This window comes from Oryzias melastigma, unplaced genomic scaffold, assembly GCF_002922805.2.
Source record: "Oryzias melastigma strain HK-1 unplaced genomic scaffold, ASM292280v2 sc00231, whole genome shotgun sequence".
NCBI lineage: Eukaryota > Metazoa > Chordata > Actinopteri > Beloniformes > Adrianichthyidae > Oryzias > Oryzias melastigma.
In genome coordinates this window covers 436,507-449,115 of record NW_023416884.1, presented here as the reverse complement: position 1 = coordinate 449,115, position 12,609 = coordinate 436,507, and the positions used below count along the sequence as shown (strand labels likewise).

Here is a 12,609-nt window from a genome sequence, read left to right as displayed (position 1 = left end):
GAATATGGAAAAAAAATGTTTTAAAAATTATTAAATATTTTTAACAAATAGAATGCATAATAAAAAAAAAATACCAAGCACAGACAAGAGTTTTGTGGGTGAACAGTTTCCATGCAAACAGAATGTACATTTAATATTTTATTTTCAGAAAAAAATCGAGTCATCTTGCAAAGAAGGTGTTGGGAGTGGAAGACAAATTGAGGTCAAAATGTTTTGTAGTTCTTTTGATCAAGTAAAGCAATAAAAAAAATGTGTGCCATGAAATTTTTAAGAAAAACAGTAAATTAAAAAAACATGGTTTTATTAATCTAAGGACTTATTTTAAATAAAACTTAGTTCAATTAATGAAGTCAATCAGTAACAGAAATAAAAAAAACAAAAAAAACAAACACAATACAAAGTTTAAGTGTGTCAAATTACTTAAAGAAAAGTTGAAACATTTATTACTGAAATATTCAAGGATTACAATGTTGGAAGTTAAAAAACAAAACAACAACAACAACAACAACAAGGTATATTTTGAAGTTTCAGCGCTTCATGCTTTGGTACACACACTCGCTCCATGTGGGATCCCTTAGTCTTAGCGACCTGTTTGCCAGGTTGCCACAAACGGCCGCGTGGTACATTTTCTCTGCTGACATGAGACCCTGTAATTAAAGTTAATAAAAATGCAAGTTATAAAAAGACTGAATGCACTGAAAAAAGTGAAACGTTGGATCAGTTTTTGCTGCTCTGTAATTTGTTACATTTAAAATGATTAATGTAAATCATATTAATGTAAACTGAAACCTTTAATTTAATTAAATTTATAAATGTAAAAAATTGCAGAACTTTTGTTAAATGATCTAACATTTCACTTTTTACTGTATGAGAAGGATTTATGTATGATGCAATGACGACTCACAGTAACACTGTGGAACTTTTTATGTTCTCAAACCAAATTTTTAAATCATTTTCAAACTGGTAGCCCTATGGTTTCCCTGTAGCCCCAAAATAAAACAAGAACCCTGTCCATCAGACATACTATCCATCTCTTTTCTACACCCACTGAATCCCTTTAAAGGTCACAGGGTTGCTGGAGCCTATACACACAATCTAGACAGGTCACCATCACAGGATCACACAACCACATCTGAGTTCACAACTAGGGACAATTTAGAATAACCAGTTAAACTATGCAGTATACTTTGGACTACTAGAGAAAACCGGGGCGCCTGGAGAAAACCAATACATGATCGGGTACAACATGCAAACTCCACACAGAAAGGTCCAAGCCAAACATTTGAACCAGGGCCTTTTCACTGTGAGGCAAGACCGTGCAGCCCAATATGTAACCAATATAATTTAATATTATTCTTAAAGTAGCAGCAAACATGAACGCTAAAGTAAAATATTCCAGATTTTTTCATTTGCAGTGATTCTAAAATTATTCAGAATATAATGGAATTGTGCAAAAATTTGTTTTGCCTGACGGTTAGCTTCATGACCAATAAATCAAATCTAGTCACCTTTAAAAAACTATCTTGTGACTAAAAAGTTCAACAGTGTTGCTTTGTATGTAAACAATAAGTCAAATGAAGTTATTTACCATGGAACCTGTGTGGGGGTATGATGACCCTAGTATGTAAAAAAAAGGAATTAAGCACACAATATAAAATTCATAAACACACATTTTTTTAAATAAATTTGTAGCTACCTGACATTTTTTTGCTGTGCGATTTAGTCATCGAGCAAACTGAGATCGCCAGGAAAATGGACAGAAGAGACATGAAAAAGAGCGCTCCACTCCAGAGGTAATTATGGTTCTGGACTTCAGCTGTAGAAAAACAAATATGTGAACAAATTTTTGGCTTTGTAGGTCTAAATTTCCAGTGATGTAATAACTCACCTGTAAGGTCCAGTTTGGTTCCGTTTCCAAACAGTATGTGCCCACATGAGACAACAGCACAGTAGTAGATCCCAGCATGAGACTCAGTCAGGTTCTTCATGGGCAGCTTGTACACACAACTGTGTGTTTGTGCATCATTGTTTCTCTCACATTGATCATTCCTGCCTCCATGAGTGTAAATGAGTCCTGGATGAGAGTCTTCAGAGTCTCTGAACCAGTAAACTCTGTGTTCTCCATCACAGCTCCCAGTGTGTACTGTACAGTTCAGAGTCACAGAGTCTCCTGTGTGGATGTTCTCAGAAGACGACTGATCCACTGAAGTCTGGATGGCTAAACTAGAATCTTCAACACTGACTGTTATACCATCTGAGAATTCAAAGTTGTACAGATAGCTGCTAGCACAGTAATATGTTGCTGAATCTGACTCACGTAGGTTTTCAATCATCAGGTGATTTGTCCCCTTTTTATCATCCAGTGTGAAACGTGAATTGTTGCTGAATTCTCCGTAGAATGTTCCCTCTTTGTCGTATTTATATGAGGAAGAAATGAGTCTCGGCTTCCGCCCTAAGCTTTGTTTATACCAATAAAATCGAGCATCAACTACGTCTTCATAGAAACATTTCAAAATCAACTTTTCTCCAGATTTAACTAACAAAAACGCTGTGTCATGACGGAGAGAGGATGACGGTGAGGTTTTTGTCTGAGCTGAAGGTAGGGAAAGCCAAAAAGAACACTGTAAAAAACAACAAAAACTATAATAAATTAAGTAGTTGATCTGAACAGAGAAGAAACTCACCCATTTCACCAGACAGCAAAACTGTCAGAAAGACTGCACATCGAATGGATGCCATTGAGTTCAGATTTTCTCCCTCAACTATTGCTCTTAATCCCTTCTTTGCCTTTTATTGAGAAGACCGTTTGACAGGATGGACACAAGTGGTAAAGCACGCCCTCATTCTGACACCAAGTTCATTTTCTGCTGATTTCTGAGAAAAGGTTAGCGTCTCACATACGAAAAACCACAAACTTACATCTTTTCTGCAGGGCTATCCAAACTGACACTTCTGTGACCGAAGCTGAGCATTGACATGCATCAGCCTCCCAGCAGTTTCAGTTTTATTTTTTCTTAAATGTTTAGTTTGGTGGTAAAACGATAGGTGACTTTTCAAAATAATGTCAGTAATTTGTAAATGCATTTATCATTCCTAAAAGATATTTGAGTCATGCTTGTTTCTCTTGTATGGTATTTAGTTGTTTTGGAAGTTGTACTTTGAATATTCCTGAATGTTTCCAAAAATAAATTTAACTTTGACTTCTGAAAGATTTTATTTTCACAACATTTTATATAAAGTATTTATTTATTTAAAAAAACATTTTCACACAGTTTTTTTTACATGTTTTATACGCTGTTCAATAACTCTCTTTTAATTACTTGCTTTACAATTACTTTTAATTTTTGAAATATTTGATATTACTATTAAAGTGTGTTACAGGATTTCACTCATAAGACTGTGGTGAGATGGAAAGTGGGGGTTCGCTCAGACCATGTGGGAAGGATCCAGATAAAATAGTCTAGACATATTTTCCATCTTTATATAAAATTGGAAAGGACTGCATATCATGATATCACAATTTATCAGAAGATGTAAACATTGGGGCTGCACAGTGGCGCAGTGGTTAGCGCTCTTGCCTCACAGCGAGAAGGCCCCGGTTCGAATCCCGGCTGGGACCTTTCTGTGTGGAGTTTGCATGTTCTCCCCGTGCATGCGTGGGTTTTCACCGGGGACTCCGGCTTCCTCCCACCGTCCAAAAACATGCTTCATAGGTTAATTGGTGACTCTAAATTGTCCCTAGGTGTGAATGTGAGAGTGTATGTGTGTGTGTGATTGAGGCCCTGCGACAGACTGGCGACCTGTCCAGGGTGTACCCCGCCTTCGCCCTTCAGTAGCCGGGATAGGCTCCGGCACCCCCGCGACCCCGAAAGGGATGATGCGGCCAAGAAGATGGATGGATGGATGTAAACATTGTTTGAAAGAGAATTACTTTAAAAAGTACGTGTCTGAATACCAATACAACTAACACATAAAAATATTGTATTTAATGTAATTAATTATTTGTTGTAACTCTGATTGTATTTTGATCTATTTACAAAGCACTAAGTGGTCTTTTAATTATATTAAAAAAAAAAAAAAAATTTCCTAGACTATACAGCAGGGGTGACAAACTCAATCGCACTCCATGAATATATATTGTCAAAATTTTCCATCCATCTTTCTTCTTATCCGGGACCAGGTCGCGGGGGCAGCAGTCAAAGCAAAGATGCCCAGACTTCCCTCTCCTTTAGGGGGACCCCGAGGCGTTTCCAGGCCAGCCGAGAGACATAGTCTCTCCAGCGTGTCCTTGGTCTTCCCCGGGGCCTCCGCCCAGTGGGACATGCCCAGAACACCTTCCAGGGAGGCGTCCAGGAGCCATCTGGACCAGATGCCCGAACCACCTCAACTGGCTCCTGTCAATGTGGAGGAGAAGCAGCTCTACTCCAAGCTCCCTCGGATGACTGACCTCCTCAACCTATCTCTAGGGGAGCGCCAAGCCACCCTCTGGAGAAAACTAATTTCAGCCCCTTGTAGTCAGGATCTTGTTCCTTCGGTCATGATCCAGAGCTCATGACGATTAGTACTGGAATGAAGATTGACTGGTAACTCGAGAGCTTTGCGTTCTGGCTTAGCTCTTTTTCACCACAATGGACCGGTGCAACGACCGCAAAATGGGTCAAATCCGCCTGTCAATCTCATGCTCCGATCTTTCCTCACTCGTGAACAAGACCCAGAGATATTTAAACACTTCCACCTAAGGCAGGATCACTTCACCCACCGAGAGAGGACAAACTACCTTTGGCTCGATGAAGCCAACATAACAACATCATCTGCAAAGAGCAGAGAGGAAATCCTGTGGTCCCCCAACCAGACCCCCTCCGGCCCCTGGCTGTGCCTAGAAATTCTGTCCATAAAGACTATGAACAGAACCGGTGATAAAGGGCAGCCCTGCCGGAGTCCAACATGCACCGGGAACAGGTCTGACTTACTGCCAGCCATGCGAACCAAGCTCCTGCTCCGGTCGTACAGAGACAGGACAGCCCTCAGTAAGGTTCCCCGGACCCCATACTCCCAGAGCACCCTCCACAAGACACCATGGGGGACGTGGTCGAATACCTTCTCCAAATCCACAAAACACATATGAACTGGATGAGCAAACTCCCATGAACCCTCCAGTACCCTAAAGAGGGTGTAGAGCTGGTCCACTTTTCCGTGACCGGGACGGAAACCGGACTGTTGTTCTTGGATCTGAGGTTCGACTATCGGACGGACTCTCCTCTCCAGTACCCTGGCATAGACTTCCCCAGGAAGGCTGAGGAGTGTGATTCCCCAGAAGTTGGAACACACCCTCCGGTCGTCCGTCTTGTAATTCCCTATTATGAATTGCCCTTTAAAAGAAGAATTGTATCTACTTTATTGATTGGTTGACAAATATAGTGATTTGATGATTGATGTATAAATCATTTATAAACTGATCTGTCATGGCATTTCGCAAGTACATTTTAAGAGGAGTAAACTTCAGAATTTCTTGATTCAATTCATGCAGAATTCAGAAAAATAAGTTTGTACAAGAAAGATAAATATGAGATCGAGTCCACAAATAGTTTAGCTAAACAAAAATGTTTATTGCATTACTCAAGTTTATTTAGTCGATTATATGTTGGAAAGCCATGTTTGACGAGTGAAAAAGTATTTTAAAAGTGAACGTAAGTAGCCAAACACCCCCCTCCCCCTTTCCTTCACACACACTGATATTGTTATGTCAGCAGAAGCAAACAGCCATGTGTGAAACAATTTTCTCATCATGCCTGAGGTTTGTTTGCAGAGTACAGCTGCAGGAAATTTCTATGTGACTGCTGTTTGTGTCCTCACTGACCAACAGCTACATTTCCTGTTTGTGCAGAGTGGGGAGGGGGCCGCTTCATGCTCTCCAGTTCTAAGTAAGAGTCAGAGCTAAAATGGAAAATCAAAACTCAAGTGTGGGGTGTGATAACTGTGAATTAGGTCATGTAGCTGTGAAACAGGAAGCAGTGAACACAAGTCCTTAAAGCCCTTTGTTACATGACAACATCAAACTCCACAACATTTTCTAAAAAAATTCATTAGTGTATGCACTGTTCCACACAAATAAAGTTCATTTTGCCTTTTAATCTTTGGTTTTCAGTTTGAATCAGGTTCAATTCTGGCTGATTTATTTTCTTTATCGTTGAACGGTAATAAAATGAAGAAAAAGAAGTAAAATTGTTTTAACTTTAAACTAATTGGCCACTTTATTAGTTACACCTGACCAACTACCCGCCAACCCAAATTTCTAATTAGCTAATCACATGATAGCAACATTCAGGCATGTAGAGACTGTCTAAGATGATCTGCTGCAGTTCAAACCGAGCATTAGAATGGGGAAAATATGTGATTGAAATGACTTTGAATGTCATCAATTAATGGTTCTTTGTGCCAGACAAACCGGTTTGAGTATTTCAGAAACTGCTCATCTATTGATATTTTCACCCACAACCATCTCTGGAGTTAACAGAGAATAGTTATAAAATCAAATAATCATTCTTCACAACTAAGGTCTCCAGAAGAACATCTTTGAACACAGAGCACATCCACCCTTGAGCCATATGGGCTACAACATGAGTGGCCTCACCAGGTGCCACTTCTGTCAGCTAAGAACTGAAACCTCAGGCTACAATTCACACAGGCTCACCAAAATTGGACAATAGAGGATTGGAATAAACATTGCCTGATCAAGTGAGTCTCCATGTCTGCTGCGCCACTTAGATGACAGGGTCAGAATTTGGTCTCAGCTGTATGACAGCATAGATTCATCATGCCTTGTATCAATGGGTCATGGCGGTGGTGGTGTTATTATCGAAGAGAAATGCTTGGAACTCTTTTGGGCCCTTAGTACCAATTGATTATGGTTCCATTGACACATCCTACCTGAGTATTGTTACTGACCATGTCCATCCCTTAATGACCACAGTGTACCATCTTCTGATGCTACTTCCAGCATGATAAGGCTCCATGTTATAAACCTGGAATCATCTCAGACTGGGTTGTTGAACATGAAAGTGAGTTCACTGGACTCAAATGGTGTCCACAATCACCATATCTCAAACCAACAGATCAGTGTTTTTCAACCTTTTTTTTAGCCAAGGCACATTTCTTTCATTGAAAAAATCCCGCGGCACACCACCAGCTGAAAATGTGAATAAAAAGCTTAAATTAACAATATAAGTGTTATATTGTTAATATAAGTGTTTTTTAACATTGAAGAATGACGTTATATAATAACGTTTTGAATAGAAATCAAATAAACACAAAGAATAAAGTATTTTATAATCTTTCATATTTATACTCACTCAGTGTGAAACCTGGGCCTGTTTGGATGAACACAGAGATGATTTCCTGGCAGGAATCGATGAAAGGCACACAGGAAGCTCTTCCTCCACAGCTCTCAGTCTTTCTCTGTTTAGTTTTTACAGCAATCAGGCTTGAAAAGCTCACCTCACACAGGTATGTTGTGGAAAATGGGAGCAATGTCAAAATAGCTTTGTTGGCCAGCATAGGAACTCCTTGGCAGCTGCCAACCAAAAACTGTCCAAAGGTAGATCAGCAAAGCTTAGCTTGAGGCCACGATCTTCTCTCAGTTCAGTTAGTTCTTCCTGCTCCTGTAAAGTCATGTCCTTTCCAACAGCTGATGCTGAGCTGAATGGGTCCCTAACCCAGTCAAGGCACTCCGTGGAGGCTGAAGAGAAATAAAATGTCAGAGTTTTCAAATGGTTAACTATTATCTCACACAGTGCAGCAGTGTTAACATCTTGCCATTAATTGGTGAGTGGGAACATTTCAAGATTCCCCCTTTCCACATGTTGCTGCCAGAGTTGCACCTTTGAACAGAATCCATTTGTTTTATCTGTACTTGTAAGCAGGTTTTCATTTCGGCCTTGCATTCGTGTGTTCAGTTCATTCAGATGATGAAAAATATCTGCCAGGTATGCCAGCCTTGCACACCACTCATCACTTGCAAGCAGCTTTGCGTAATCGGACCCCTCATTTGTCAGAAAGAGCTTAAGTTCCTCTCGCAGCTCATACACACGGGCCAGCACCTTGCGACGCGACAACCATCGGACCTCGGTATGAAACAGCAAGGCTTTATGCTCCGCTCCCATTTCCTCACACAAAGCCGCAAATATGCGACTTTTCACAGGTCGTGACTTCACAAAGTTTACCATGCGCACCATATCATTCAACACAGGAATGAGGTCTGCTGGTAAAGTCTTGGGTACAAGGGCTTCGCGGTGTAAAACAGTGCATAATGATCACATCTGGGTTTTTTCCTTTACTGTCCTTACAAAGCCTTTTGTGCGCCCGACCATGGCTGCAGCTCCATCAGTGCAGACACTCGTGCAGTTTTCCCATTTAAGTCCCCCTTTTTCCTGATATTATGATGTGATCCGGAAAATTTCCTCTCCTTTTGTATTTCCTGGCAAAGCCTTGCAAAATAGAGAAGGTTTTCTCTGATTGTGTCTCCATCTACAAAACGCACATTAGCCAAGAGTTGAGCATGTCCACTTATATCAGTAGACTCATCCAGTTGCAACGCAAATGTATTACTGATACGGATCTTGTCCAAAATTACACTTTCTATATCTGCAGACATCTCATCAATATGTCTGGAAATTGTGTTATCCGAGAGAGGGACTTTGGGTATTTCTTTAGCCGCTTCGGGTCCGAGCACTTCATTTACAATGGCTTTGCAGGTGGGAAGTATTAATTGCTGTGCCACAGTGTGGGACTTTTTTGATTTAGCCACAAGTTCAGCGACATGGTAGCTAGCTTTAAGGGCTCTCTCGTTTACCTTTGCGGTTTTTGTCATGAAAATTGCTTGTTTCCCCATGTGTTCACGCAGGTGAACAAAATACTCCAAATTTTTGTTTTGAAGTGAAGGGTGTTTTGTTTGGAGATGGCGTTTAAGCTTACTTGGGACCATAGCACTGTTGGAGAGCTTTTCACCACATACCAAGCACAACGAAGTCGGTGCCGTTGCATCGCCGGTAAAAATAAATCCAAATGAAAGATAGCTTTCATTGTATTGCCTCGCGCCAGAAACTTTGCTGGACGTCTTTACTTTCTTTTGACCTCCACTCATACTAGGGCCTTCATCTGGGTCCAGATTTTGTCCGGGGTCCAGTTCAGAGTCAGCATTTTTCCTCTTCAAAAACGTATCTATCACTTTCACCGTCGTCCTGCTATCCACCTGTCGCTGCATCCATGCGTCACTAATTCGCTTGTCTCCAAGCACAAGGCAATTAGCTACCTGCTGCTGCCGCTTACTTGTATGGATGAGTATTACATGATTGCTCTGCCAGGCACACCTGACAATATCTTGCGGCACAGTGGTTGAAAAACACTGCAATAGATCCTTTTGGGATTGTGGTGGAACAATGGAATTGTTGTCATGGATGTTCAGTCAACAAGTATCCAACAACTGTGTGATGCTTTCATGTCAATATGGACCAAACTTTCTGAGGAATGTTTCCAGTACCTTTTTGAATCTATACCACCAAGGATTAAAGCAGTTCTGAAGGGGGTCCAAGACAGTACTGGCAAGGTGTACTTAATAAAGAGACTATTATCAGGTAAGAAGTTGTACATATGCGATCCATCAATAGATTAATTACTTTGTAAACTTGATAAGTCTTTGAATACCATTTGCAAATAAGTCTCAAATATCAGGTTTGTCTTTTGGAATTGTACAAACTTCCCAGAACAAAACAACTTTCAGAGTTGTTTTGGGTCACTTTCCTATGCTGTCAATCAAGAAAACTTCTGCATTCCTGAGCAACACCTTCACATTCCGCCTGATCTTTTCATTTTGTGCAATGTCTCTTCAGTTTAAAACCTTCATCATGGCTCTTAAATTTTGCAACACTAATATCTGGGGAGTATCCCCAGTATAGAACCTATTGGTCCCCTTGTTTAATGTTGCAAACCACCTGGACTTTGATGTCTGTGTTCACAAACATAACCCATTTGCTTAACTCCATATTTGTTGCTGCTTTTGTCTGCCTTGCTCTATTCATTTGTCTGCAAGTTGTGTCGTTGTTACTTTTACATTCAATTTAATTTTATGTATATAGCCCAACATTGACTGCACTCCATTTGGCTCAATAGACCTACTTTTCATACTTTCTTGGCCCTTGCATGGCTTCCTCCAAAGCTTTTATTATTTTGTCACTAAACATAGTTGCTGTTAACTGTTTAACTACTTCCAACGGGGACCCCAAAAGGAATTTAGCGGGTTCAAAAAATGGATGGATGAATGGATTTTCAATTGTTGCAGGCAAGCTGTTGGCCAGCAGGGAGCAGTAATGCACTAATGACATCCATGCTGCTGATGTTTTTTAGCATAGATTGTCTGGTTAAGAGAAAACTGAAGGTTTTCTGAAAGGATTCCACATCCCTCAGATGTGGCTGAAGATAATACATTCAAAGACTTGTGTTGAGTACAGAGAAAATGAAGAAGAGAAAAGCTGAATGTTTGTCTTGTTTCTGTAGGTGGTCACAAAAACTGTGGTTGACTAAAAAAGCTCTACAGTTCATACAAACTCTGTGCTGGGATGTTAATCTACAGCATGAAGCAAATAAACCAAAACAACTGTGGAAACCATCAGTGTCTGTTTTTATCACTTTGTCAAAGCTAAAAAAATCAGTAAAAAGGAAAATTTCTTCAAAAATGTCCTCATATTTTTACTTTTTAAGGACAGTCTACTTGTTTACTTACATGGATGATACACATATATTCATATACTGCCCAAAAAGCAATCCTCTGACCCCTACCCCATCCCTTGTGGGAGGGACAAGGATAACCAGGAGACACAGCTGTCTGCCACAACAAACCCCAAGAGAACCCAAACCCCTGACAGCGGTTGCTGGAGTGGTAGGTGTGACCCTGGTGTGTTTGTTTCTTGGTACCTATTTTTCTATGTGATGAGGATGATCCATGGTGTTTAACCCTTAAACATCAGAAGTGTCACAGGCAAAACCTAAATAACACATAGGCTTTGATATACTGTAACTCTTTGACTGTTCATCAGTGAGAAACAGCTAAATCGGACACAATAAAGTGGCTTTTCATATTGGCTTTGACAATTATGCAATACTTTACGTTAAGCTAATGAAAAATGTTGCATAACAGAACAAAGTCACGTTTCTTTGTGCTACAATCATCAGATTAAATTTTCATTAAGTTCCCCATGCCTCTCTTTGGTGCAGTGCAATTCATGTGTTGTCTCTCTTTCCCACTCACCTCAAGATTCAAGGTGGCTCGTACATGTTCCTGTCCTTGGCAGTGGACCTCGCCTCTGGCTCTTATTGTGCCCTCAACTGTACCCCAGCTCCATCTGGATGAAGCTCATCTGCTACACTATTCAAACATGTAGTTGTAGACTATTGAAGAATTCTTCTTTAATAGTCTTGGTGCATCTCCTGCCCGTCCTGAGAGAGGATCCCTCCTTCATGTGGATATCCCTGAGGTTTCTTCTTTTTTTTCCCAGAATCCCTTTTTTTTCAGGAGTTTTACCAAGGAGGAGGGTCTAAGGGCAGGGATGCCCAGTTTAGTTTAGTATGTTTAGCTTAGTTTAGCAATCAGCTATTGTTTATATTTTATAAGTGATTTTATGTTTTGGACAATAACTGGTGTGAAGCCCATTAACACAACTGTGTTGTAATATTTGATATATCAATAAAATTAGATTATATTAATTGGGTAAGCACTTCACTACTGTGAAATGTTGCAACTTTTTATCGCTTAACAATTTGCTGGAATTGTTTGAGTAAATGGTTGAAGAATAACAGAAATCGAAGAAATGTCATCACTGGAGATGTAGCTCTGGTGGCAAGCTGGGCTGGAAGGTATTTGAACCAGACCAGGGGGCCGATTTTAGGTCCCTGATTTAATGTATTGGGTTACTCTGTATTCTCCCTGTTGTCTTAAGAATTTGAGGAGGAAGGCTTCATGTTTGATTTGTGACAAGAGTGTTATTGAGTGATATCTAAGGAAAGGTGTGAAACATTTTGGTGAGAGCAGCCATGTTGTTGGTTAGAGACTGAGAAAGACAGGAAGCAGAGCTGTAGATAGCAGAGATGAGGATGTAGAGGTTCTCTTTGGGAGTGACCAGGATGGATAGAATCAGGAATGAATCACTCAGATGAACAGATTATCATTCCCAAGTCGTCACAAATTGACGTATGGTTAAGGACCCTCCATGTCAAAATTAGTCATTTTTAGATCTTCTGACTTTTCTAATTAAATCAAGGCTCCTCAACCTCTGGGCCACAAACTGGCACTGGAATGTGGAGTGCACCGGTATAGTAACCCTAACCTGGTACCGCTGATCCGTACTGGTTCCAGATATAGACCTAGTACCAGATGCAGACCAGGCTAGGGTTAGGGTACCAGGTTGGGGTACAGACACCACATCCTGAGGCTCGGTCCACACTCAGTACCATGTCCGATAAAACGACTGGACCCCTGATTTAATTGGAACAGCCAGCACGTCAAAAATGATGAGCATAGGACACTCAAAACATCCAAAAGTAATGCGGAGGTGTCCTTAA

At 40.5% G+C, this 12,609-nt stretch overlaps 1 protein-coding gene across 1 annotated transcript; it reads right to left on the bottom strand.

Moving 5' to 3' along the window:
* Positions 1–129: 129 nt before the first annotated feature.
* Positions 130–3,253, bottom strand: LOC112139507 (signal-regulatory protein beta-2). Its single transcript, XM_024262325.2, has 5 exons — positions 2,685–3,253; positions 1,889–2,593; positions 1,697–1,816; positions 1,589–1,617; positions 130–647 (listed from the first exon to the last, which is right to left on the bottom strand). The coding sequence occupies exons 1-5, from the start codon at positions 2,737–2,739 to the stop codon at positions 528–530; spliced, it is 1,029 nt and encodes a 342-aa protein (XP_024118093.1). The 5' UTR covers positions 2,740–3,253; the 3' UTR covers positions 130–527.
* Positions 3,254–12,609: the final 9,356 nt, after the last annotated feature.